The 24,462-nt window shown below is 62.0% G+C and overlaps 2 protein-coding genes across 4 annotated transcripts; one reads left to right on the top strand and one right to left on the bottom strand.

The window, feature by feature from the left end:
• Window positions 1–292: 292 nt before the first annotated feature.
• Window positions 293–13,628, top strand: BORCS8 (BLOC-1 related complex subunit 8). 3 transcript variants are annotated; one of them, XM_064175213.1, is made up of 5 exons: window positions 294–394; window positions 2,843–2,955; window positions 7,801–7,865; window positions 9,724–9,831; window positions 13,093–13,628. In XM_064175213.1, exons 1-5 carry the CDS (start codon window positions 358–360, stop codon window positions 13,136–13,138), a joined length of 369 nt encoding a protein of 122 aa, XP_064031283.1. In that variant the 5' UTR covers window positions 294–357; the 3' UTR covers window positions 13,139–13,628. The 3 variants fall into 3 exon arrangements, with proteins under 3 accessions (XP_064031284.1, XP_064031283.1, XP_064031285.1); XM_064175215.1 differs by having other exon boundaries at window positions 308–384; XM_064175214.1 differs by lacking the exon at window positions 13,093–13,628 and having other exon boundaries at window positions 293–394; window positions 9,724–9,835.
• Window positions 13,629–13,707: 79 nt separating this feature from the next.
• Window positions 13,708–24,207, bottom strand: TMEM221 (transmembrane protein 221). The gene is made up of 3 exons (XM_064175224.1): window positions 23,674–24,207; window positions 17,531–17,616; window positions 13,708–15,651 (listed from the first exon to the last, which is right to left on the bottom strand). The coding sequence occupies exons 1-3, from the start codon at window positions 23,979–23,981 to the stop codon at window positions 15,146–15,148; spliced, it is 900 nt and encodes a 299-aa protein (XP_064031294.1). The 5' UTR covers window positions 23,982–24,207; the 3' UTR covers window positions 13,708–15,145.
• Window positions 24,208–24,462: the final 255 nt, after the last annotated feature.

Below are 24,462 nucleotides of genomic sequence, written 5' to 3'. Positions count from 1 at the left end.
AACTCCACCTCCCTCCAGCTGCCCCTAGTCCCGCACCCGGCCCCACGTGCTGCCGCCTAAGGCCGCCCTGCCTGCGGCGGGGACGCGGTGGCCCGACCCGGGGAGTGGCGACCGGGCGCCCCTCCGGTGCCTGCCCACGGTGGGGGCTCCACCTCGGCTTGGCATGGGCACAGCCTAAGGCTTTGGGGGGGGGGGTGGGAGTCAGTATTGGGGGAGGGGGAGACGGGACAGGAACGTTGGCGATTGCGCGGTGTTTCCAGCCGGAGCCTTTTGCATGGCGAGGGGCGGCTCCGCGGCGGTTTCCGGCCGGGGCCTTTTGTGGTGTGCACTGCCGGAAGCGGAAGCGGTGGGTGCGGGATGGAGGAGCCTGAGATGCAGCTGAAGGTGAAGAAAGGTGGGACCGGGACTGGCACCGGCACCGGGACTGGCACCGGCACCGGCACCGGGACTGGCACCGGCACTGGCACCGGGCCGGGGGGCTCGCTTAGCCGCGGGCACAGCCGCTGCAGGGCTTTGCGGGTCCGAGCTGATTGGTGGCCGAGAGGGCCCAGGGAGTCGTGGCAGGGCCGCGGGTTCGGCAGGGCTGCTGCTGGCACTGCTGGGGCTGGCACTGCTGGGGCTGGCACTGCTGCTGCTGGCGCTGCTGGCACTGCTGGGGTTGGCACTGCTGGCACTGCTGGGGCTGGCACTGCTGGGGCTGGCACTGTTGGCACTGCTGGGGTTGGCACTGCTGGCACTGCTGGGGCTGGCACTGCTGGGGCTGGCACTGCTGGCACTGCTGCTTCTGGCACTGCTGGCACTGCTGCTGGCGCTGCTGCTGCTGCTGGCGCTGCTGCTGCTGCTGCTGCTGCTGGCACTGCACTGCCAGCTGGACCTGGAGCCAGGCTTCTGCTGGGCCCTGCTCATCTGCTGCGCTCAGAGAGGGCACAGTGATGGGCAGCACAGCCCTGTGAGGAGAGGCTGAGGGAGCTGGGGGGGTGCAGCCTGCAGCAGAGGAGGCTCAGGGCAGAGCTGATTGCTGCCTGCAGCTGCCTGCAGGGAGGCTGTAGCCAGGTGGGGTTGGGCTCTGCTGCCAGGCAGCCAGGGCCAGAGGAAGGGGCCCCAGGCTGAAGCTGTGGCAGGGCAGGCTGAGGCTGGATGTTGTTAGGAAGTTGCTGTCAGAGAGAGTGATTGGCACTGGAATGGGCTGCCCAGGGAGGTGGTGGAGTGGCTGTGGCTGGAGGTGTTGCAGCCCATCCTGGCTGGGGCACTGAGTGCCATGGTCTGGGGGCTGGGCAGGGCTGGGGGCTGGGTTGGGCTGTTGGAGCTTGGAGCTCTCTCTCAACCTGCCTGGTTCTGTGATGGTCTAACCCAGGCAGTCTCTGGAAGCAGAGCTGGCAGGGGGCTGTGGGGGTGCTGCCATCCCAGGCTGGGCTGCCTGTGGCTGGAATTGCAGCATTGCCTGGACTGGAAAAGACCTTCAAGACCATGGGATGCAACCAGCAGCCTCATACTGACCAGTCCTGAGCTAAACCACCCCCCTCCGGGCACTGCCTGCACCACCCCTGCACACCTCCGGGCACGATGCCTCCACCACTGCCCTGCCCAGCCCATTCCAGTGCATGAGAAGCCTTTCAGAGAAGAGACTCTTCCCCCATGTCCAACCTGAACTTCCCTTGGCACAACTCTTTAACATCTTCATAGATGACCTGGATGAGGGCATGGAGGCAGTCATCACCAAGTGTGCAGATGACACCAAGCTGGGAGCAGATGTGGCTGGGCTGGAGGGCAGAAGGGCTCTGCAGCAGGACCTTGACTGCCTGGACAGATGGGCAGAGCCCAAGGGGATGGAGTTCAATAGCTCCAAGTGCAGGGTGCTGCACTTTGGCCACAGCAACCCCATGCAGAGATACAGGCTGGGGTCAGAGTGGCTGAGAGCAGCCAGACAGAGAGGGAGTTGAGGGTGGTGGGAGAGAGCAGCTGCAGAGGAGGCAGCAGTGCCCAGGTGGGCAGCAGAGCCAATGGCAGCCTGGGCTGGCTCAGGAGCAGTGTGGGCAGCAGGACAAGGGAGGTTCTTGTGCCCCTGTGCTCAGCACTGCTCAGGCCAGCCCTGGAGTGCTGTGTCCAGTTGTGGGCTCCTCCATTGCAGAGAGCTGTTGAGGTGCTGGAAGGTGTTTGGAGAAGGGCAGCAAGGCTGGGGAGGGGCCTGGAGCAGAGCCCTGTGAGGAGAGGCTGAGGGAGCTGGGATTGGTTAGCCTGGAGAAGAGGAGGCTCAGGGCAGACCTCATTGCTGTCTGCAACTACCTGAGGGGAGGTTGTGGCCAGGAGGAGGTTGCTGTCTTCTCTCAGGTGGCCAGCACCAGAACAAGAGGACACAGCCTCAGGCTGTGCCAGGGGAGATTTAGGCTGGAGGTGAGGAGAAAGTTCTTCCCTGAGAGAGTCATTGGCCACTGGAATGGGCTGCCCGGGGAGGTGGTGGAGTCGCCGTCCCTGGAGCTGTTCAAGGCAGGACTGGACGTGGCACTTGGTGCCATGGTCTGGCCTTGAGCTCTGTGCTAAAGGGTTGGACTTGATGAGCTGTGAGGTCTCTTCCAACCCTGATGGTACTGTGGTACTGTGTAACTCCAGGCTGTTTCCATCCCTGCCTGCTGCCGTGGGGAGAGTGGAAGCAGAGCTCCCTGCTTTGGGGGAAGGGTTGGGGGGGGGAGGTTGCTTTTAAACCCACCCATCCCAAGCAGCTGAGGCTTCCCTTTGCTCTCTCCCCTGCAGCGTTGGGAACACAGCCAGGCCTTGCCAGCCCCGGGGTTGCATTCTGTTTTCTGCCTCTCCTTTGCCCTAACTGTGCTGCTCTCTGTGGTTGCAGTCACAGACAAGTTCACAGAGAGCATGTACGTGCTGGCCAACGAGCCCTCCGTGGCCCTCTACCGCCTGCAGGAGCACGTCAGGAGGTCCCTTCCAGAGCTGGCACAGCACAAGGTGAGGCACACCTGGCTCTGGGCCCCAGGCACAGAATGTCCTCCTGACCTGGCCCCTTGGTCCCTTCCCACCTCCCTTCGCGGGAGGGGGAAGGAGGGAGTCAGTCAGGTGTTGGGGGGTGAGATGCTGCAGGAGCCCACCTGGATGTGCAGGGAGTGAGGCAGAGTGGAGGGGGTGAGGGGAGTTGGGAGGTGGGGGAGGGATGAGGGGAGCTGGAAGGTGGGGGGGGGATGAGGGGAGCTGGAAGGTGAGGGGGAGATGAAGGGAGCTGGAAGGTGGGGGGGGATGAGGGGAGCTGGAAGGGGAGGGGGAGATGAAGGGAGCTGGAAGGTGAGGGGGAGATGAGGGGAGCTGGAAGGTGGGGGGGGATGAGGGGAGGTGGAAGGTGGGGAGGGGATGAGGGGAGCTGGAAGGTGGGGAGGGGATGAGGGGAGCTGGAAGGTGGGGAGGGGATGAGGGGAGCTGGAAGGTGGTGGTGGGGGGGATGAGAGGAGCTGGGAGTAGAGGGGAGATGAGGGGAGCTGGAAGGTGGGCGGAGGGGGGAGCTGGAAGGGGAGGGGGGATGAGGGGAGGTGGAAGGTGGGAGGGGGATGAGGGGAGGTGGAAGGTGGGGATGAAGGAAACTGGAGGAGGAGGCAGTGAGGGGAGCTGGAGAAGGAGGCAGTGAGGGGAGCTGGAGGAGGGGGAGTGAGGGGAGCTGGAGGAGGGGGCAGTGAGGGGAGCTGGAGGAGGGGGCAGTGAGGGGAGCTGGAGGAGGGGGAGTGAGGGGAGCTGGAGGAGGGGGAATGAGGGGAGCTGGAGGAGGGGGAATGAGGGGAGCTGGAGGAGGGGGAATGAGGGGAGCTGGAGGAGGGGGAATGAGGGGAGCTGGAGGAGGGGGAATGAGGGGAGCTGGAGGAGGGGGGAATGAGGGGAGCTGGAGGAGGGGGAATGAGGGGAGCTGGAGGAGGGGGAATGAGGGGAGCTGGAGGAGGGGGAATGAGGGGAGCTGGAGGAGGGGGAATGAGGGGAGCTGGAGGAGGGGGAACGAGGGGAGCTGGAGGAGGGGGAATGAGGGGAGCTGGAGGAGGGGGGAATGAGGGGAGCTGGAGGAGGGGGGAATGAGGGGAGCTGGAGGAGGGGGGAATGAGGGGAACTGGAGGAGGGGGAATGAGGGGAGCTGGAGGAGGGGGCAGTGAGGGGAGCTGGAGGAGGGGGGAATGAGGGGAGCTGGAGGAGGGGGGAATGAGGGGAGCTGGAGGAGGGGGGAATGAGGGGAGCTGGAGGAGGGGGCAGTGAGGGGAGCTGGAGGAGGGGGCAGTGAGGGGAGCTGGAGGAGGGGGAATGAGGGGAGCTGGAGGAAGGGCAGTGAGGGGAGCTGGAGGAGGGGGAATGAGGGGAGCTGGAGGAGGGAGAATGAGGGGAGCTGGAGGAGGGGGAATGAGGGGAGCTGGCAGTCGGGGCTGGGGCTGAGGGGAGCTGGGAGGGCTGAGGCACGATCAGCAGCAGAGGAAAGCTGAGCCCAGCTGTGCTCCTGCCCTCCCCCGGCTGGGCTCTTGCAAGCAGCCCCAGGCGCGGCTCTGCCTCCTGCCGGGGGCTGTTAACTCTTCCCTCTGGGAGGTTTTCATCCCCTGCACAAAGTCGGGTGGGAGGTGGGAGGAGGGCAGGCAGGGGAGAGGAGCAGGGAGGGGCAGGCAGGGTAATGAACTGCATCTCTCCAGCTGTGTTCCTGCGTGGGGGCTCAGCCACCTTTGTGCCAGCTGCGTGGTGTCCTCCTGCCTCTCCTGCCAGTCAGGATTCATTAGGGCTGATGCCTCAGGAGGAGATTACAGCTCCTTGCCTATGCTAATCTGCTGTCAGGCCTCATTTTTCTCCCCTCCTTCCCAGCCCTGCTGCTCCCCTGAACCTGCCCTGGGACATTTGATTATTCAGTTATTGATGGAGGCCTCCTATAGGTGTCTGGGTGCAGGGGTGGGGGTGTGGGGGTACAGCTCCTGCTGAGGGAGGGTGCAGGAGACAGGCTTGGGAGTCTGATTCCAGAGCCTGTCCCTTGTATCCATTTAATCAAGAGGAGTCTCAGGGAAACATGTCCTGGAGGAAAGGAAATTGGACAAATTGTGTGACAAGTCCTGCAGAGGGAACAGATCAGCTCCCAACACCCAGCAGAGCCTGGCAGGGCTGAGGGGCAGGAGCTGAAGTGACAGCTGAGGGCAGCTGCTGGACCTGGAGAATGCTGTTAGTGAGGTGAAAGGCTCCAGCAGTGCTCCAGCCTTAGAATCACAGCAGCAAGCAGGTAGGCAGAGAGCTCCAAGCTCCAACAGCCCAACCCAGCCCTGCCCAGCCACCAGACCATGGCACTCAGTGCCCCAGCCAGGCTTGGCTGCAACACCTCCAGCCACAGCCACTCCACCACCTCCCTGGGCAGCCCATTCCAATGCCAATCACTCTCTCTGCCAGCAACTTCCTAACAACATCCAGCCTCAACCTGCCCTGACACAGCTTCAGCCTGGGGCCCCTTCTTCTGGCCCTGACTGCCTGGCAGCAGAGCCCAACCCCACCTGGCTACAGCCTCCCTGCAGGCAGCTGCAGGCAGCAATCAGCTCTGCCCTGAGCCTCCTCTGCTGCAGGCTGCACCCCCCCAGCTCCCTCAGCCTCTCCTCACAGGGCTGTGCTCCAGGCCCCTCCCCAGCCTTGCTGCCCTTCTCCAAACACCTTCCAGCACCTCAACAGCTCTCTTGAATCCAGGAGCCCAGAACTGGACACAGCACTGCAGGGGTGGCCTGAGCAGTGCTGAGCACAGGGGCACAAGAACCTCCCTTGTCCTGCTGCCCACACTGCTCCTGAGCCAGCCCAGGCTGCCATTGGCTCTGCTGCCCACCTGGGCACACTGCTGCCTCCTCTGTAGCTCCCTCTGTGGCTGGCTGCTCTCAGCCCCTCTGGCTCCAGCCTGTAGTGCTGCTTGGGGTTGCTGTGGTCCCTCTGCCTTGGGGCAGAGAGGCTGAAAACTGCTCAGCAAAGAAAACCCTGGAGGGTGCTGGTTGGCAACTGCCTGAAGATGTGCCAGGCTGTGCCCAGGTGGCTGAGAAGGACACCAGCAGCCTGGCCTGGGTCAGCAGTGGTGTGGCCAGCAGGAACAGGGCAGGGATTGTCCCTCTGGGCTCAATACTGTGGAGGCTACACTTTGAGTATGGACTCCTCACTCCAAGAAGGACATTGAGGAGCTGGAACAGGTCCAGAGAAGGGCACCAAAGTTGGTGAAGGGTCTGGAGAACAGGACTGGGGAGGGAGGAGCAGCTGAGGGTGCTGAGGGTGTGCAGCCTGGAGAAGAGGAGGCTGAGGGAGACCTCATTGCTCTCTGCAGCTCCCTGAGAGGAGTGGAAGCCAGGTGGGGGTTGGGCTCTGCTCCCCAGGTACAAGGGACAGGATTGGGTGGAAATGGCCTCAAGCTGCCCTGGGGGGCAGGTGCAGGTTGGACAGGACAAGATACTTCTCACTGGGAGGGTTCCCAAAGCCTGGCATGGGCAGGGACACCTCCACCAGCCCAGGCTGCTCGGGGCCTCATCCAGCCTGGCCTTGAACACCTCCAGGGAGGGGATATCCACAGCCTCCCCGGGCAGCCTGTGCCAGGGTCTCCCTGGGCAGCCTGTGCCAGGGTCTCCCCAGCCTTGCTGGCAGGAATTCCTTCCCCAGTTCTAGTCTCAATCTGCCCTCCTCAAAGATTCCGTTTGTTCCCTCTTATCCTGTCACCACTGCTGGCCTTCGACCCCAGCCCGGTGCTGGCTGCTCAGTGCCCTCTGCTGGCCCCGGACCCCAACCCGCTGCTGGCTGCTCCCTGCCCGCTGCTGGCTGCTCCCTGCCCGCTGCTGGCTGCTCCCTGCCCGCTGCTGGCTGCTCCCTGCCCGCTGCTGGCTGCTCCCTGCCCGCTGCTGGCTGCTCCCTGCCCGCTGCTGGCTGCTCCCTGCCCGCTGCTGGCTGCTCCCTGCCCGCTGCTGGCTGCTCCCTGCCCACTGCTGGCTCCAGACCCCAACCCACTGCTGGCTGCTCCCTGCCCGCTGCTGGCTGCTCCCTGCACGCTGCTGGCTGCTCCCTGCCCGCTGCTGGCTGCTCCCTGCCCACTGCTGGCTCCAGACCCCAACCCACTGCTGGCTGCTCCCTGCCCGCTGCTGGCTGCTCCCTGCACGCTGCTGGCTGCTCCCTGCCCGCTGCTGGCTGCTCCCTGCCCAATGCTGGCTCCAGACCCCAACCCGCTGCTGGCTGCTCCCTGCCCGCTGCTGGCTGCTCCCTGCCCGCTGCTGGCTGCTCCCTGCCCGCTGCTGGCTGCTCCCTGCCCGCTGCTGGCTGCTCCCTGCCCGCTGCTGGCTGCTCCCTGCCCGCTGCTGGCTGCTCCCTGCCCGCTGCTGGCTGCTCCCTGCCCACTGCTGGCCCCGGACCCCAGCCCACTACTGGCTGCTCCCTGCCCACTGCTGGCCCCGGACCCCAGCCCACTGCTGGCTGCTCACTGCCCCCTGTTGGCCCCAAACCCCAGCTGGATGCTGGCTGCTCACTGCCCACTGCTGGCTGCTCACTGCCTGCCTGCCTCTGGCTCTCAGCTTTCTCCTGAGCCCAAACACTTGAAAACAAGGGAGAGTTCTGCCAGAGTACCCACAGGGTTGGCCTGAGCCCACGGGAAATGGTCCTTTCTGATGCTGGTGGAGGTGGTCAGAGGCTGTCAAGGAGGGCACAGAATCCAAACATCAATTCCAGTGAGGAGCAGGCAGAGCTCTTGCTTGGGCAGGACTGGGAGAGCAGCTCCCTGTGGGCTGGGCCAGGCCAGGGTGTCCCTAACCACTGCTGCCTTCCTCTCTCATCCTTTCTCTTCTCTTGCAGTCTGACATGCAGAGCTGGGAGGAGCAGAGCCAAGGAGCCATCTACACTGTGGAGTATGCCTGCAGGTACAGGTTACACTCAGGAGGAGGAAGGTTGTGGCTGGTGTCACATCCAGCTGGCAGCTGTCACCAGTGCTGTGCCCCAGGGAGCAGTGCTGGGCCCAGTCCTGTTCAGTATCTTTATTGATGATCTGGAGCAGGGGATTGAGTCCAGCAGCAGTGAGTTTGCAGAGGACACCAAGCTAGGAGCAGGTGTGGAGCTGTTGGAGGGGAGCAGAGCCCTGCAGAGGGACCTGGCCAGGCTGCATGGGTGGGCAGAGACCAAGGGGATGAGACTGAACAAGGCCAAGGGCAGGTTCTGCACTTTGGCCACAACAACCCCAAGCAGCACTGCAGGCTGGGGCCAGAGTGGCTGAGAGCAGGCAGGCAGAGAGGGCCCTGGAGGTGCTGGCAGAGAGGAGCTGCAGAGGAGGCAGCAGTGCCCAGGTGGGCAGCAGAGCCAATGGCAGCCTGGGCTGGCTCAGGAGCAGTGTGGGCAGCAGGACAAGGGAGGTTCTTGTGCCCCTGTGCTCAGCACTGCTCAGGCCACCCCTGCAGTGCTGTGTCCAGGTCTGGGCTCCTCCATTGCAGAGAGCTGTTGAGGTGCTGGAAGGTGTTTGGAGCAGGGCAGCAAGGCTGGGGAGGGGCCTGGAGCAGAGCCCTGTGAGGAGAGGCTGAGGGAGCTGGGGGGGTGCAGCCTGCAGCAGAGGAGGCTGAGGGCAGAGCTGATTGCTGCCTGCAGCTGCCTGCAGGGAGGCTGTAGCCAGGTGGGGTTGGGCTCTGCTGCCAGGCAGCCAGGGCCAGAAGAAGGGGCCCCAGGCTGAAGCTGTGTCAGGGCAGGTTGAGGCTGGATGTTGTTAGGAAGTTGCTGGCAGAGAGAGTGATTGGCACTGGAATGGGCTGCCCAGGGAGGTGGTGGAGTGGCTGTGGCTGGAGGTGTTGCAGCCAAGCCTGGCTGGGGCACTGAGTGCCATGGTCTGGTGGCTGGGCAGGGCTGGAGGCTGGGTTGTGCTGTTGGAGCTTGGAGCTCTCTGCCAACCTGGAGGACAATCTGCCTGTGCTTCCCTGCCCCCTCCCTGCTGTGAGCAGGAGGAGAGGGAGGACAGCTGGGGGTGAGGCAGTGCAGTGCTCTGAGCTGGGCCATGGATCTCAGAGGCTCCACTGGAGTCTTCCCAATAGCTAAAGGGGGTAAGAGGATGGGACCCAACCTCTTCTCAGTGGTGCCCAGCAAGGGGCAAAGGGCACAAACTGGAAGCCAAGAGGTGCCAGCTGAGCAGGAGGAGAAACTTGTTTGGTGTGAGGGTGCTGGAGGCCTGGAGCAGGCTGCCCAGAGAGGTTGTGGAGTCTCCTTCCTGGAGGTGTTCAGGGTCAGGCTGGATGAAGCCTTGGACAACCTGGGCTGGTGGAGGAGTCCCTTCCCAGGGCAGGGGCTTGGCACTGGATGATCTTGAAGGTCTCTTCCAAACCATTCCATGATTCCAGGTCTTTGGTAAGAACAGACTCCCAGGATGCTTCCTGCTGTAGCCCAGGGCTGCCCAGAGAGGTTGTGGAGTCTCCTCCCTGCAGAGCTTCCAACCCCCCTTGGCCATTGTGCTCCTGGGCAAGCTGCTGTGGATGCTCTGCTGGAGCATGGAGGGGTTGGGCTGGATGAGTTCCAGAGGTCCCTTCCCACTCCCCTCCATGCTGGAATTCTGGGATGCATTGCTGATGAGTGCCCCAAGCCTTTCCCCAGCCCTGCTGCTCTCCCACAGTCAATCCAGAGTGTGGAGATGCCTAAAGCTGAGGTTTCTTCTCCCCAGCCCTTTGTGGGGGATGGGGTTGGGGTGCTCCTAAAAACCTCTGGAGCTCCTCCAGCCCTTCCCTCCACTGCCCTCTTCTCTTGCAGTGCCATCAAGAACATGGCTGACAGCAGTGTGTACTTCAAGAGCATTGACAGCCTGCTCAAGCATGCCATAGCCATGAAGGAGCAGCTCAACACTGCCCAGGGCCGCAGGTAACCAGGGCAGGGGGCACCTTGGCACCTGTTGGGGGTGATGAGAAGCTCCCCAGCAGTGCCCTCCTGCAGCCCAGCAGGCAGCTGTGTGCTGGGCTGCAGCCAGAGGAGTGTGGGCAGCAGGGCAAGAGAGGGGATTGTGCCCTTTGGCTCTGCTCTGCTGAGGCCTCACTTCCAATCCTGCCTCCAGTTGTAGTGTCCTCAGCAGGAGGGCACAGAGCTGCTGGAGTGAGGCCTGGGGAGGCCACAGAGGTGCTCCAAGGGCTGGAGCAGCTTTGCTGTGGGGACAGGCTGAGGGAGCTGGGGGGGGTGCAGCCTGGAGAAGAAGAAGCTCCAAGGGGACCTCAGAGCTGCTGCCAGTGCCTGAAGGGGTCCTGCAGAAAGGCTGCAGAGGAGCTTCTGGTGTGGCTGCCACAGCAGGAGGCTGTGCTGCCAGCCAGCCAGACTGGCACAGGCTGCAGGGATGGGCAAGGAGGAACTGAATGCAGTTCAGCAAGGGCAAGGGCAGAGTCTGGCACCTGGGAAAGAACAAGCCCAGGGCTCAGGATAGGTTGGGGACTGAGCTGCTGGAAGGCAGCAAAGGGGAAGTGGCTTTGGGGGTCCTGGTGGCTGGGAGGGTGAGCAGGAGCCAGCAGTGTGCTCTGGTGCCAGGAGGGGCAGTGCCAGTCTGGGGGGCATGAGCAGGGCTGTGGTGAGTAGGTGGAGAGAGATTCTCCTGCCCCTCTGCTCTGCCCTGCTGAGGCCACATCTGGAGTCCTGTGTCCAGTTCTGACCCCCCCAGTTCAAGAGGGACACAGAAGTGCTGGAGAGAGCCCAGCCCAGAGCCACAGAGGTGCTGAAGGGAATGGAACAGCTCTGCTAGGAGAGCCTGAGGGAGCTGGGGCTGGGAGCTGGGAGCAGAGGAGCTGAGAGGTGACCTCAGCAGTGGTTCTCAGTGTGTGCAGGTGAGTGGCAGGAGGCTGCAGCCAGGCTCTGCTGGGGGATGCCAGTGCCAGGCCAAGGGGCAGTGGTGGGAGCTGAGGCAGAGGAAGCTTCATGTAAACATGAGGAGGGATTTTTTCCCTGTGAGGGTGCCAGAGCCTGGCACAGGCTGCCCAGGGGGGCTGTGGAGTCTCCCCCTCTGGAGATACTCAACCCCTGCCTGGATGTGTTGCTGTGTGCTCCTCTCTGGGTGCTGCTGCTCTGGCAGGGCTTGGACTGGCTGAGCTTTGGAGGTCCCTTCCAGCCCCTGACTCTCTGTGACTTGCTGAGGGTATCTAAGACAGGCTGAGGGGGAATGGTTTGGAGCTGAGGCAGAGCAGGGTTACAGTGGAGCTGAGGGAGAAGTTCTGCAGTGTGAGGGTGGTGAGAGTCTGGCCCAGGCTGCCCAGGGAGGATGTGGCTGCCTCCTGCCTGGGGGTGCTGAAGGTTAGGCTGGATGAGGCCTGGAGCAGCTGAGAGCTGTCCCTGCCTATGGCAGAGGGTTGAAGGAGATGAGCTCTGAGCTCCCTTCCCACCATGGATTCTGTCACCAACCTGCCTGGCAGAGCCTGTGGTGACAACAGCTCAGTGCAGCTGTGCCAAGCAGGGCCAAGATTCCAGGCTGCTGTTTGAGAGCCTTCCTGACACCTCCTGGGAAGCACTGGAACATCATTTATTTCCTTGGTCAAAAGCAGGGAGCTTTGCTTCTGGAGCAGAAGAACTCTTTGCTGTCTCAGAGGCATTTGGAGGCCCTTGGGCAACCTGGGCTAGAGGGAGGTGTCCCTGCCTGGGGCAGGAGGGATGGAGCTGGATGATCTTTAAGGTCCCTTCCAACCCAGCTGCAGTGACAGGGTGAGGGCTGATGGCTTCAGGCTGGAAGGAGCTGGCTTGAGATGAGACATGAGGAAGGAATTCTTATAGAATCATAGAATCAAGCAGGTTGGAAGAGATCTCCAAGCTCATCCAGTCCAACCTAGCACCCAGCCCTAGCCAGTCAACCAGACCATGGCACTGAGTGCCTCAGCCAGGCTTTGCTTGAAGACCCCCAGGGATGGGGACTCCACCACCTCCCTGGGCAGCCCATTCCAGTGCCAATCACTCTCCCTGTGAAGAACTTCTTCCTAACATCCAGCCTAGACCTACCCTGGCACAACTTGAGGCTGTGTCCCCTTGTTCTATTGCTGGTTGCCTGGGAGAAGAGGCCACCCCCCACCTGGCTACAATGTCCCTTCAGGTAGTTGTAGACAGCAATGAGCTCTGCCCTGAGCCTCCTCTTCTCCAGGCTAAACAGGCCCAGCTCCCTCAGCCTCTCCTCATAGGATTTGTGCTCCAGGCCCCTCACAGCTTTGTTGCCCTTCTCTGGACACCTTCCAGCAGCTCAACATCTTTCTTGAATTGAGGGGCCCAGAACTGGACACAGCACTCAAGGTGTGGCCTGAGCAGTGCTGAGCACAGGGGCAGAAGAACCTCCCTTGTCCTGCTGCCCACACTGCTCCTGAGCCAGCCCAGGATGCCATTGGCTCTCTTGGCCACCTGGGCACACTGCTGGCTCATCTTCAGCTACTATCTATCAGTACCCCCAGGTCCCTTTCCTCCTGGCTGCTCTTCAGCCACTCAGTCCCCAGCCTGCAGTGCTGCTTGGGGTTGTTGTGGCCAAAGTGCAGAACCTGCCCTTGGCCTTGTTCCCCAGGAGGGTGCTGAGGCACTGGGACAGAGAAGCTGTGGAGGCTCCAAGCCTGAGCAGGGTTGAGATCCAGGTTGGATGGGGCCTGCAGCAAGCTGGGGCTGCTGAGTTCCTGCTCACTGCAGGGGTTTGGGACTGCCTGATCTTGTAGGTCCCTTCCAACCTGACCCACTCCATGAAAACCTCTCCCAGCAGCTTGCCCAAGCCTGCTGCTTGGTCCTGCTGGGCATAGAACCAGCGTTGGAGGCTGGGCAGGAGGGAGAGAATTCCCAACTGCCCATCCCTGGTAGGAGCAGCCCAGGGAACAGGCAGCCTCTGTCTGCAGAATGCCTCTGCCTTGGACACCTCTGCCTCAGCCTGCAGCTGTCCCCACGGGGCAGGGGCACTCTCTGCAGCCAGCAGTGGTTTTGGTGGTGCTGTGGCTGTGAAGTTTTGCTGCCTCAGCACCCAGGGGGAGGTTGCAATGTGCTGCTCTGTGGCCTGTGCAGCACTCTCAAAGGTTTGCTTGTCTGAGCTGCTCTCCTGCTGCCAGCAGAGAGGCTTTTCTGGGAGCTTCTTCACATTCTCGAGTGTCCTGCCCCGAGTGCTGGCCCTGACTTGTCTCTTCCTTCCCACAGCACTGCTGCCCCACCAGGCAAGAATCCTCCAGCAGCCAGTTCCTGACTCCAGACCATCCTCTGCTGCCTTCTCCAGCCTGCTTCTGCGTCCTCCAGCCACGGGGAGGAGGAAGAAACCTCCATCTGTGAAGCTGCTCCCTCCCCCCAGGCTGCTGCCTGCCTCTCTGGGTTCCCAGCGAGCAGCTAAATCCTGCTGCTGGGGTGGGAGCTGCCTTTGAGGGGTGCTTTGGGGAGCACTCCTGTCCCTTTCCACAGGAGGGCACGAGGTGGATTTGTCCTTTCCAGCTCTTTTCCAGCCCCAGGCTGCTCCTGTGGTGGTTTTTCTTTTGTTTTCCTCCTCTCTCTACCTCTTGGCCACAGAAATCTCCTCAGAAAATCTGGGTCTTGCTTGCTGTGGTTTGCAAATGGCTCTTAAGGACCTGCCATGGGCACACTTCAGCTTTGTTCTCTGCAAGGAGAGTTTTTCATCTGCCTGCCAAGGGGTTGCTGGGTTTGGATTTAGTGAGGACAATTAATAAGAGATGAAAACCAAGAAAGTTCTGTTTAAAACCTGCTTGCCTGGGGAGGGAGGGTCTTGGAGCCTGCTGGCTCCTCGTGTTTCAGAGGGCACAGAGCAAAACAAAGCTGGGCACAGAGCAAAACAAAGCTGGGCAGAGCCTTTCAAGAGAGGGGGAGGGGGGAAAAGAAGCAGAACACCACCAAAAAAAAGGCCTTTTTTCATCCCTTGTCAAGCAGTGAGAGGCAGAGCTGTACTTGGAGGGCACTGGAAAGAGAGATGAGACATCTCCAACCCTCCTGGAACCACCAGTTCTGTTCTGCTGAAGCGTTTGCCAAGGCTGCAGGGTTCAAAGCAGTGCCAGGCTGTTGCCAGAGGAGCTGGGGCTGTGTTTGGGGTAAGAGGGATCTGTCAGGATTGCAGCACAGGAGCTGAGGGAGCCTCCCCCTGCACAACCTGAAGTGTTTGACTGGTTGCTGGGGGATGAGGAAGTGGGGGAGAACCCAGCCTGGTGCTGCCATCAGCCAGTCTGTGAGGAGTAAAAGGCTGGGGCCAGACTCTGCTCACTGGTGCCCAGGGACAGGGCAAGGGGCACAGACTGGAAACCAGGAGGTGCCAGCTGAGCAGGAGGAGAAACTTGTTTGGTGTGAGGGTGCTGGAGGCCTGCAGCAGGCTACCCAGAGAGGTTGTGGAGTCTCCTTCTCTGCAGAGCTTCCAAACCCCCCTGGGCATTGTGCTCCTGGGCAAGCTGCTGTGGGTGCCCTGCTGGAGCAGGGAGGTTGGGCTGGGTGAGCTCTCAAGGTCCTTTCTCACTCCCCCTGCCCTGCTGGGACTCCAGGATTCTGGGCCCAGAGAGGTTCCTCCACCTCTGAGCAAAGCAGGGCACCAGAGCTGCTCTGGCACAGCCCTTTGCCTGCCTGGTGAGCTGCTGGGGGCTGGGTGTCCTGGTGGCCAAGCAGCAGGCTCTGTGCCACCCCAACCCCACCCTCTGCAGCTTGCAGACTCCTCTGGCTCCACCTCACTCTCTGCTCCTTCGTTTTTCAGTCACCCACCTGGCTGCCTGCTGGGGTTGGCTGAAGGAGGCCACCTGGGTGCTGGGCAGGCTCCTGAGGGTGGGGGGAGGAGGAAGAAAGGAGGCAGAGGAGAGGCAAAGATGTGCTGCCAGCTGGCACCTGCTGGGGAGGGAGGGCAGAGTCTGCTTCTGCACGAGGTCCATGCTGCTTCTCACCCACATGTTCCACTTCCCTGGCCAGAGCTGAGTGAGCTTGGAGGGTCCTGCTTGAGTCGCTGCCAGCTGCTGCCCTGCCAATGTGGGCAGTGGCAGGAGGGTCTGGGGGCTTCTGGCTTGGAGTGCCAGGGAGGTCCCCTCAGCAAAGGCAGCAAAGAACACGGAGCAGGAGCTGCACAGCCCCCAGAGGGTGGGAACTCAGCCCCCCACCTCCTTGCTCCGAGTCGGGAGGGGACCTGATTTAACCTCTGAGCAGAGATGCAAAGCTTGCCCCGGGCTGGTGGTGCCCACAGCTGCCCTGGGGTGAGCTGAGGTGGCACAAGACCCACTCAGACCAGCGTGGAGTCCTTGCCCGAAGCTCCAGGCTTCCTGGCCAGGACATTCCTCATCTCCTGAGTGACTCCATTCCAGGGCTTGCCCTGTGCTTGCAGCAGCCCAGGCTCTGCTGCCAGTGTCCTGTGCGTCCTGGGTGGGTTGCAGCTCTCGGAGCGAAGCTCTCCCGAAGAAGTGAGGTTGCTGCTGGCAGCGGAACCCAGCTGGGATTTGCGCTCCAGGAAAGGAGGGAAGGAGAATTCCCGGTGGATTTCAGGCCGGGGGCGGGGTGAAGCAACGTTCTTGTTGTTCAGGTCGCTGCTGGAGGATTCTCCGTGCTGGGCAGAGTCGTTCTCGTAGAGGGTGTGGGAGAGGTCGGAGCGGCCGCGGCGAGAGGCTCGGGAAGCTCGGAGCAGGGCGTGGGTGACCGAGATCAGCAGCACGATGATGCCAGAGCAGAGGATGCAGGCGCTGGCAATGCCAGCCTCCAGCTCGAACAGCAGCAGCATGTAGATGGCAAGAGCTGGAGAGGAAAGCACAGATTAGGTCCCAGCACATTAAAAGGGGTCCAAGAGGATGGAGACTCCCTGGCAAGGAGCCCCATGGGGAAGAGAAGGGGTAGGGGGGGACAAGTTCTTCATAGGTGTTGGCACAGATTGGGTCAGGGTGGAAAGGACCTTCAAGATCACCCAGTTCCAACCCCTGCCATGGGCAGGGACACCTCCCACTAAAGCAGTTTGCTCAAGGTCTCATCCAAACTGGCCTGCAGCATCTCTGGGCAACCTCTTCCAGTGCCTCAGCACCCTCCTGGGGAAGGATTTCTTCCTCCTGTCTCATCTAAAGAGAGCTTCTGGGAAGATTGGAGTCCATGGGAAAGTTTTTCACCCTGAGAACATGAGACTGGGGAGTGGTGGAGTGTCCTGCACTGGGCAGTTTGGAACCTCAGCTTGCCAGGGTGCTGGATCAGCACATTTCAAGTCCACCATCACCCAGAAGGGTTGGAGCAGAGGATCCTTGGGGTCACTTCCAACCTGGCACTCCACAGAGAGACCAGAAGGACTAAGTTTGACCTGCAAACTTCAGACCCTGTGAGGGTCACAGAGAACCCACAGTCAGGGTTGGAAGGCACCACAAGGATCAGCCAGTTCCAACCCCCCCTGCCACGGGGCAGGGACACCTCACACTACATCAGGCTGTCCAGAGCATCATCCAGCCTGGCCTTAAACCCCTCCAGGGATGGAAATCTCATCCTGGAAGAGAGCTCATGGAGTCAGTCATCAGCAAGTGTGCAGGTGACACCAAGCTGGGGGCAGATGTGGCTGGGTTGGAGGGCAGAAGGGCTCTGCAGCAGGACCTTGACTGCCTGCACAGATGGGCAGAGCCCAAGGGGATGGAGTTCAATAGCTCCAAGTGCAGGGTGCTGCACTTTGGCCACAGCAACCCCATGCAGAGATACAGGCTGGGGTCAGAGTGGCTGAGTGCAGCCAAACAGAGAGGGATCTGGGGGTGCTGATTGATACCCACCTGAACATGAGCCAGCAGTGTGCCCAGGTGGCCAAGAGAGCCAGTGGCATCCTGGCTTGCATCAGGAATGGTGTGGCCAGCAGGAGCAGGGAGGTCATTCTGCCCCTGTACTCTGCACTGGTTAGACCACACCTTGAGTGCTGTGTTCAGTTCTGGGCCCCCCAGTTTAGGAGGGACATTGAGATGCTTGAGCGTGTCCAGAGAAGGGCAACGAGGCTGGGGAGAGGCCTTGAGCACAGCCCTACGAGGAGAGGCTGAGGGAGCTGGGATTGGTTAGCCTGGAGAAGAGGAGGCTCAGGGCAGACCTCATTGCTGTCTGCAACTACCTGAGGGGAGGTTGTGGCCAGGGGGAGGTTGCTCTCTTCTCTCAGGTGGCCAGCACCAGAACGAGAGGACACAGCCTCAGGCTGTGCCAGGGGAGATTTAGGCTGGAGGTGAGGAGAAAGTTCTTCCCTGAGAGAGTCATTGGCCACTGGAATGGGCTGCCCGGGGAGGTGGTGGAGTCGCCGTCCCTGGAGCTGTTCAAGGCAGGACTGGACGTGGCACTTGGTGCCATGGTCTGGCCTTGAGCTCTGTGCTAAAGGCTTGGACTTGATGAGCTGTGAGGTCTCTTCCAACCCTGATGGTACTGTGACACTGTGACACTGTGATGCTGTAACACTGTGGTACTGTGATGATCCAAGCCCAACCCCCTGCTAACACAGGTCCCCCTAAAGCAGGCTGCAGCCCAAACCTGGGGACCAGAAGGTTGGTGCAAAACAAACCTGATGCTGAAGGAGAAGCTCAGCAGCGCTCAGGGAGCAGGGCAGGGTGGATGGTTTGGGCTGGAAGAGCACAGCCCTGGGTGGGGGTGGGGGGCGTGGGGGAGGGGAACTTGCCTGTCAGGTAGACTGAGACCCCGCAGCAGAAGAGGCCGATGGCAGTGTGGCGAACGGTTCTGCTGTTCAGGAGGAACCAATCTGCCCTGCAGGGGGTCAGAGAGAGGCAGCTCTGTGAAACCTGCTCCTGAGCTCAGCGCAGATGCCGAAGCTGTGGCCCCTGCTGGGAGCTGCCTTTGTGCAGCGGAGAGCTTCAGAGCCGAGCCACAAGCCCGAGGAGCTCTGCCCAGCTCGGGTTCAGAGCCCTGTGCTGGGTTCTCCCCACTCTGGGGATCACTTTTCCCCTCCTCCCCAAGCCTTTCCTGCTGGGATAGGAGCTGAGGAAAAGCGAAGGGCTGAAGGCTTTTTGCAGCTGATTTCCAAGCCATGAGGAGCAAAGGAAGAAAACTCAGGCTCAAGCCCAATCTCCTCCCTCCAGAAAGGTGCTGGGCGTTGAATGAAATAAGGTCAGGTTCTCTCCTCAGCCTTGGGCTTGCTGTGCTCGGCTCAGGTTGCGAATCTTTTGTCTGCAAGGGGCTTAGTACTTGAAGAGTGCTCCAAACATCTCTAAAGCTCAGTTCCTACCCAGCAGGGCCTTTGTTTCCCACCCAGCACCAACCCTTTTGCCTGCTACAGGCACTTCCCATCCACAAACCCTGCCCCAGGACACCAGCAGCAGCTCTCCTGCCCCAGGACACCTGCAGCAGCTCTCCTGCCCCAGGTCACCAGCAGCAGCTCTCCTGCCCCAGGTCACCAGCAGCAGCTCTCCTGTCCCAGGTCACCACCAGCAGCTCTCCTGCCCCAGGTCACCAGCAGCTCTCCTGCCCCAGGTCAGCAGCAGCTCTCCTGCCCCACAACACCAGCAGCAGCTCTCCTGCCCCACAACACCAGCAGCAGCTCTCCTGCCCCACAACACCACCAGCAGCTCTCCTGTCCCAGGTCACCAGCAGCAGCTCTCCTGCCCCAGGACACCAGCAGCAGCTCTCCTGCCCCAGGTCACCAGCAGCTCTCCTGCCCCACGACACCAGCAGCAGCTCTCCTGTCCCAGGTCAGCAGCAGCAACTCTCCTGTCCCAGGTCACCACCAGCAGCAGCTCTCCTGCCCCACAACACCAGCAGCAGCTCTCCTGCCCCACAACACCAGCAGCAGCTCTCCTGCCCCAGGTCACCAGCAGCTCTCCTGTCCCAGGACACCAGCAGCAGCTCTCCTGTCCCAGGTCAGCAGCAGTTCTCCTGCCCCAGGACACCAGCAGCAGCTCTCCTGTCCCAGGTCAGCAGCAGCTCTCCTGCCCCACAACACCAGCAGCAACTCTCCTGCCCCACGACACCAGCAGCAGCTCTCCTGTCCCACGACAGCAGCAGCTCTCCTGCCCCAGGACACCAGCAGCAGCTCTCCTGCCCCACAACACCACCAGCAGCTCTCCTGCCCCAGGTCACCAGCAGCAACTCTCCTGTCCCAGGTCAGCAGCAACTCTCCTGTCCCAGGTCAGCAGCAGCTCTCCTGCCCCACGACACCAGCAGCTCTCCTGCCCCAGGATACCAGCAGCAGCTCTCCTGTCCCAGGTCACCAGCAGCTCTCCTGCCCCAGGACAGCAGCAGCAACTCTCCTGCCCCACGACACCAGCAGCAACTCTCCTGCCCAAGGACAGCAGCAACTCTCCTGCCCCAGGACAGCAGCAGCTCTCCTTGGGCACCTCGGGAGCCAAATAGCCCTGGCAAACCTCACTCCTCGCTTGAGCTTTGGAGGATGCTGGCACCAGAGGATGCTTCTGTTAACTGAGAGAGCAGGATGTGGTCATTTGGGGACGCAGCAGTGTGGCCAAAGTGGAGGTTAGCAGAGAGGTGAGCAGGGGGTTGGAAGTGGAAGTGCTTGGAGGGAAGCTCCTTCTGCTCCACGGCGTGGGCTCAGCAACTGAGGATGCTGTACCCCCACCCCGCAGCACGGTTTGACTCCCTCCCCTCCTCCCGGGCTCGGGTTGCGGTTGCTGGAGCCGTTAACGGAGCCCTGGAGCCGCTGCCGCTCCTCGCTGCGGCCGGGGAAGAGCAGCAGCTTTGTTTCATTAATTACCTGAGTGCGAGGGGGATTAGCAGGGAGGAGAAGGACTTTGTTTGGAGCTGGCCCGGGCCATTGAGTGCAGCTCTGAGCAGCGTAGCCCTAATTCAGTGTGACAAGAACAACGTGGGAAAGGTCCCTGGGACGTGAGCAGGTCCCCTAATGAAATGGGCACCCGGTGGGGCTGGGCCACGAGGAGATGGCAGCCAAAAGCGTCTCACGTCCCCGGGGGAGAGGGACAATGTCCTGCCAGCACCCCCAGCCCATGGGGCAGGCCACAGAGCAGCATCCCCTGCCCCAAGAACCTCCAGGGATGGGCATTCAACCACCTCCCTGGGCAGCCTGTTGCAGACCTTGGGAATTCTTCCAGTGGAAGAAGTTTCTTCTAATGTCCAACCTGAGCCTCCCTTGGAGCAGCTTGAGGCCAAACAGTGCCCTTGGGGCCAGAGGGGCTGAGAGCAGGCAGGCAGAGAGGGAGCTGGGGGTGGTGGGAGAGAGGAGCTGCAGAGGAGGCAGCAGTGCCCAGGTGGGCAGCAGAGCCAATGGCAACCTGGGCTGGCTCAGGAGCAGTGTGGGCAGCAGGACAAGGGAGGTTCTTGTGCCCCTGTGCTCAGCACTGCTCAGGACACCCCTGCAGTGCTGTGTCCAGGTCTGGGCTCCTCCATTGCAGAGAGCTGTTGAGGTGCTGGAAGGTGTTTGGAGAAGGGCAGCAAGGCTGGGGAGGGGCCTGGAGCACAGCCCTGTGAGGAGAGGCTGAGGGAGCTGGGGGGGTGCAGCCTGCAGCAGAGGAGGCTCAGGGCAGAGCTGATTGCTGCCTGCAGCTGCCTGCAGGGAGGCTGTAGCCAGGTGGGGTTGGGCTCTGCTGCCAGGCAGCCAGGGCCAGAAGAAGGGGCCCCAGGCTGAAGCTGTGTCAGGGCAGGTTGAGGCTGGATGTTGTTAGGAAGTTGCTGGCAGAGAGAGTGATTGGCACTGGAATGGGCTGCCCAGGGAGGTGGTGGAGTGGCTGTGGCTGGAGGTGTTGCAGCCCATCCTGGCTGGGGCACTGAGTGCCATGGTCTGATGGCTGGGCAGGGCTGGGGGCTGGGTTGGGCTGTTGGAGCTTGGAGCTCTCTGCCAACCTGCCTGATTCTATGAAACACAGAATAACTCTCAGGGAAGCTGAACTCAAGTGATCATCTTGGGATGCTGGGCAGGAGGAGACTAAGCCAGGTCACAGATCACCTGCAGCAGAGCCAACAGCAGCCTCTGGGGCTGATCTTAAGATCAAATCCTCGGGAAGAGCTCCCCAGCAGGGTCAGCAGCTGGGCAGGGTTGGTGGTTCTGCCCTTGAGCAGCTGGCTGCAGCTGGAGCAGGAGCTGGCCCACGCCTGGCACCTGCCATCCCTCTACCTGTGACTTTGCATCTGGCTCCCTCATTACTGCTTGCTCCTGTTTCCCTCTCAGGCTTTTTAAACTGAACCTCTACAGCTTCAAAACCTGAGCAATCTTTTTTCCATCTCAGCTCTCAAGACAAACTTCTCCAGCCCAGGAGGAGTTTTAGGCTGTCACAGGTTGCCAGCAGAAACTCAGCTCCCACCTAAAACCAAAGCCAAGCCCAAAACAACCACCAAGAACCCAACCAAGGTTTGCTGTGAGGATCTTTTGTGCCCTGCAGAAAGATTTTTGTTCTCTTTGACTGAGAGTTGGCTTCCCTTGGAGGTGCCATGGACAGAGGCATTGAGTGCAGGCTCAGCCAGTTTGCTGCCCACACCAAGCTGTGTGCTGCAGCAGCCAGGCTGGAGGGCAGGATCCAGCCAGAGGGAGCTGGGCAGGCTGCAGAGGTGGGCACAAGCCAAGCTCAGGAGGTGCAACAAGACCAAGGGCAAGGTCCTGCAGCTGGGGCGAGGCAATGCCAAGCACCAATCCAGGCTGGGCAGTGCCAGGCTGCAGAGCAGCCCTGAGCAGAGGCACTTGGGGGTGCTGCTGGAGGAGAAGCTCAGCAGGAGCCAGCAGTGTGCACTTGCAGCCCAGAGAGCCAAGCAGAGCCTGGGCTGCAGCAGCAGCAGTGTGGCCAGCAGGGCCAGGGAGGGGATTCTGCCCCTCTGCTCTGCTCTGCTGAGACCCCACCTGGAGTCCTGCATCCAGCTCTGGAGCCCCTGGGCCAAGAGGGCTGTGGAGATGCTGGAGAGTGTCCAGAGCAGGGCCAGGAGGATGCTGAGAGGCTGCAGCAGCTCTGCTGTGAGCACAGCCTGAAAGAGTTGGGGCTGTGCAGGCTGGAGCAGAGCAGGCTCCCAGGTAACCTTCTTGTGGCCTGCCAGGATCTGAAGTGGGCTCCAAAAAAGCTGGGGAGGGACTTTTGAGGCTGTGAGGGAGTGGCAGGAGTGGGGGGGATGGAGCAGAGCTGGAGGTGGGGAGAGTGAGGCTGGAGGTGAGGAGGAAGTTGTTGAGCAGGAGAGTGGTGAGAGCCTGGCAGGGGTTGCCCAGGGAGGTGGTTGAGGCCCCATGGCTGGAGGTGTTTGAGGCCAGGCTGGCTGAGGCTGTGTGCAGCCTGCTCTAGGGTAGGGTGTCCCTGGGCATGGCAGGGGCTGGCACTGCCTGCTCCTTGTGCTCCCTTCCAACCCTGCCTGATTCTGTGCTTCTATGAACTGCTTTGGAAGTAGAATCAGGAAGTGGTTTCCTCTTGGTAGGAAAAGTCCTTCCAGAGCCTCCAGCCCAACCACTCTCTGGCTCTGCCAAGGCTGGAGCTAAACCATGGCCCTCAGCACCAGTCTGTGCCTCTGAATCCCCTCCAAGGGATGGGCATTGAGCCACCTCCTTGAGCAGCCTACTTCAGGCTTGGCCAACCCTCCCAGCGGAGTAGTTTCTTCTCCTATCCAACCTAAACCTCCTCAGGGGCAACTTGAGGCCATTTCCTCTCCTCTTATCACTTGTTCCTTGGGAGAAGATCCCAACCCTCACCTGGCTCCAACCTCCTCTCGGGGAGCTGCAGGGAGCAGCGAGGTCTGCCCTCAGCCTGCTCCTCCCCAGGCTGCACAGCCCCAGGGCCCTCAGCCGCTGTTAATGTGCTGCTAATCATTAAGTCAACACTTGTCGGTGGTTAATGACCCCAGCCCCGTGCGGTCACCCTGGCAGCTCCCTCCCCCCCCCCCCTCCCCCCCGGAGAACCCATCCTGCAAAGGGCCAAATTCCCTGGGCACCACGGCCAGGCCCAGCACCTCTGCCTGGGCTGGCAGGGCTGATGTGACCTCACCCCGAGAGGGACCACAGTGATGCCATCCTGCACTCCTCCAGCACTCCCTTTGCTCTGCTTTGCCCCAGCTTCCCTGTGCCCAAGAGCCCTCTGACCACCCTGACCACCCCCGGGGCTGCTGAGCATCCCAGTGCCCTTGTAACCCCCTGCACCCCCAAGCCCCAGTGCCCACCGTGTCTCTCTGCACTCCAGAGTCATGGTGCCCGCCATGTACCCTGGCACCCTCATACCACAGTGCCTCCATCACCCTCCTGCACCCCACAAGTCCTGTTCTATCTCCCTTGCACCCCTGATCCCCAGTGCCCACCCTGTCTTCCTGCACCTCACAGACCTGGTGCCCCCCATCTACCCTGGCACCCTCACACCACCGTGCCTCCATCACCCCCCTGCACCCCCAAGCCCTGGTGCCCTTCTAACTCCACTGCACCCCCAAGCCCCAGTGCCCACCATGTCTCTCTGCACCTCGAAATCTTGGTGCCCATCACATCCCCTGGCACCCTCAGACCACAGTGCCTCCATCACCCCCCTGCACCCCCAAGTCCTGTCCTATCTCCCTTGCACCCCCAATCCCCAGTGCCCACCCTGTCTTCCTGCACCTCAAAGTCCTGGTGCCCCCCACCTACCCTGGCACCTTCACACCCCAGTGCCTCTAGAACCCTCCTGCATCCTCAAGCTCTGGTGCCCCCCTAACTCCCCTGCACCCCCAAGCCCTGGTGCCCCCCTAACTCCCCTGCCCCCCCAAGCCCTGGTGCCCCCCTAACTCCCCTGCACCCCCAAGCCCTGGTGCCCCCCTAACTCCCCTGCACCCCCAAGCCCTGGTGCCCCCCTAACTCCCCTGCCCCCCCAAGCTCCGGTATCCCACCGGCGCCCCAGCAGCTCTCACCGGTCGAGCCCGGGCTGCCCGCGGCACAGCTCGGTGCTGAAGTAGCCGTGGAGGAGGCAGAGCAGGAGGCAGCTGACGTTGAGTACCAGGCAGAGCGCGGCCAGCACGGCCGACACCGACAGCAGCACGGCGGCAGCAGGCTCCGGTAAAGCTCCTTTCCCCGTACCGGGAGCAGCACCGGAACCTGTTCCAGCCCTTCCCGACGGCAGCTGGAAGATGAGGCTGGAAGCGAGCAGGGCCATGGCAGCGGCCAGAGTCCCGAAGAGCAGGAGCACCGTCAGGGCTCGCTGCGGGTAGGCGGCGGGCATAACGGGGCCGGTACCGGGATCCGAGGCCGGGAAGGGGGCACCGAGAACCGGCAGCAGGAACCGGGCAAGGTTCCGAGCTGGCAAACCCGCTCCGCTCCGCCGAAGCTGGATGCGCTCTGTCCGCGGTGTACCCGGGATGGGGAACCGGCGGCGGCAGCTGCGCTCCCCTCGGGATTTCGCCACCCTCGACCGCCGCCCGACCAGGGAAGACCGGAGAGGACCGGGGAGGGTCAGCCCTGCCTCCCGGTACAGCCTCTCACGGCAGCTCCCCCGGGACCGGGACCCCCCCCACCCTAGGCTCCGCCCAACATCCAACCCCGCGACGGGGCCCCGGGAGTCGGTGGGGACTTGGAGGGGAGTGGAGGAACAGAGCGGGACCGGGATCGGTGGGGTCTGAACTCTGAGCGACGGACGGACAGACAGAGGGACGCTACAGGTGCTGCGAGCGCTGCCTGCCGCCGCTCCCCGCGGCGCTCCCTGT

Source organism: Pogoniulus pusillus, chromosome 41, assembly GCF_015220805.1.
Source record: "Pogoniulus pusillus isolate bPogPus1 chromosome 41, bPogPus1.pri, whole genome shotgun sequence".
Lineage (NCBI taxonomy): Eukaryota > Metazoa > Chordata > Aves > Piciformes > Lybiidae > Pogoniulus > Pogoniulus pusillus.
Note: the sequence above shows the minus strand (reverse complement) of the source record. Positions and strands in the feature narration are given on the sequence as shown.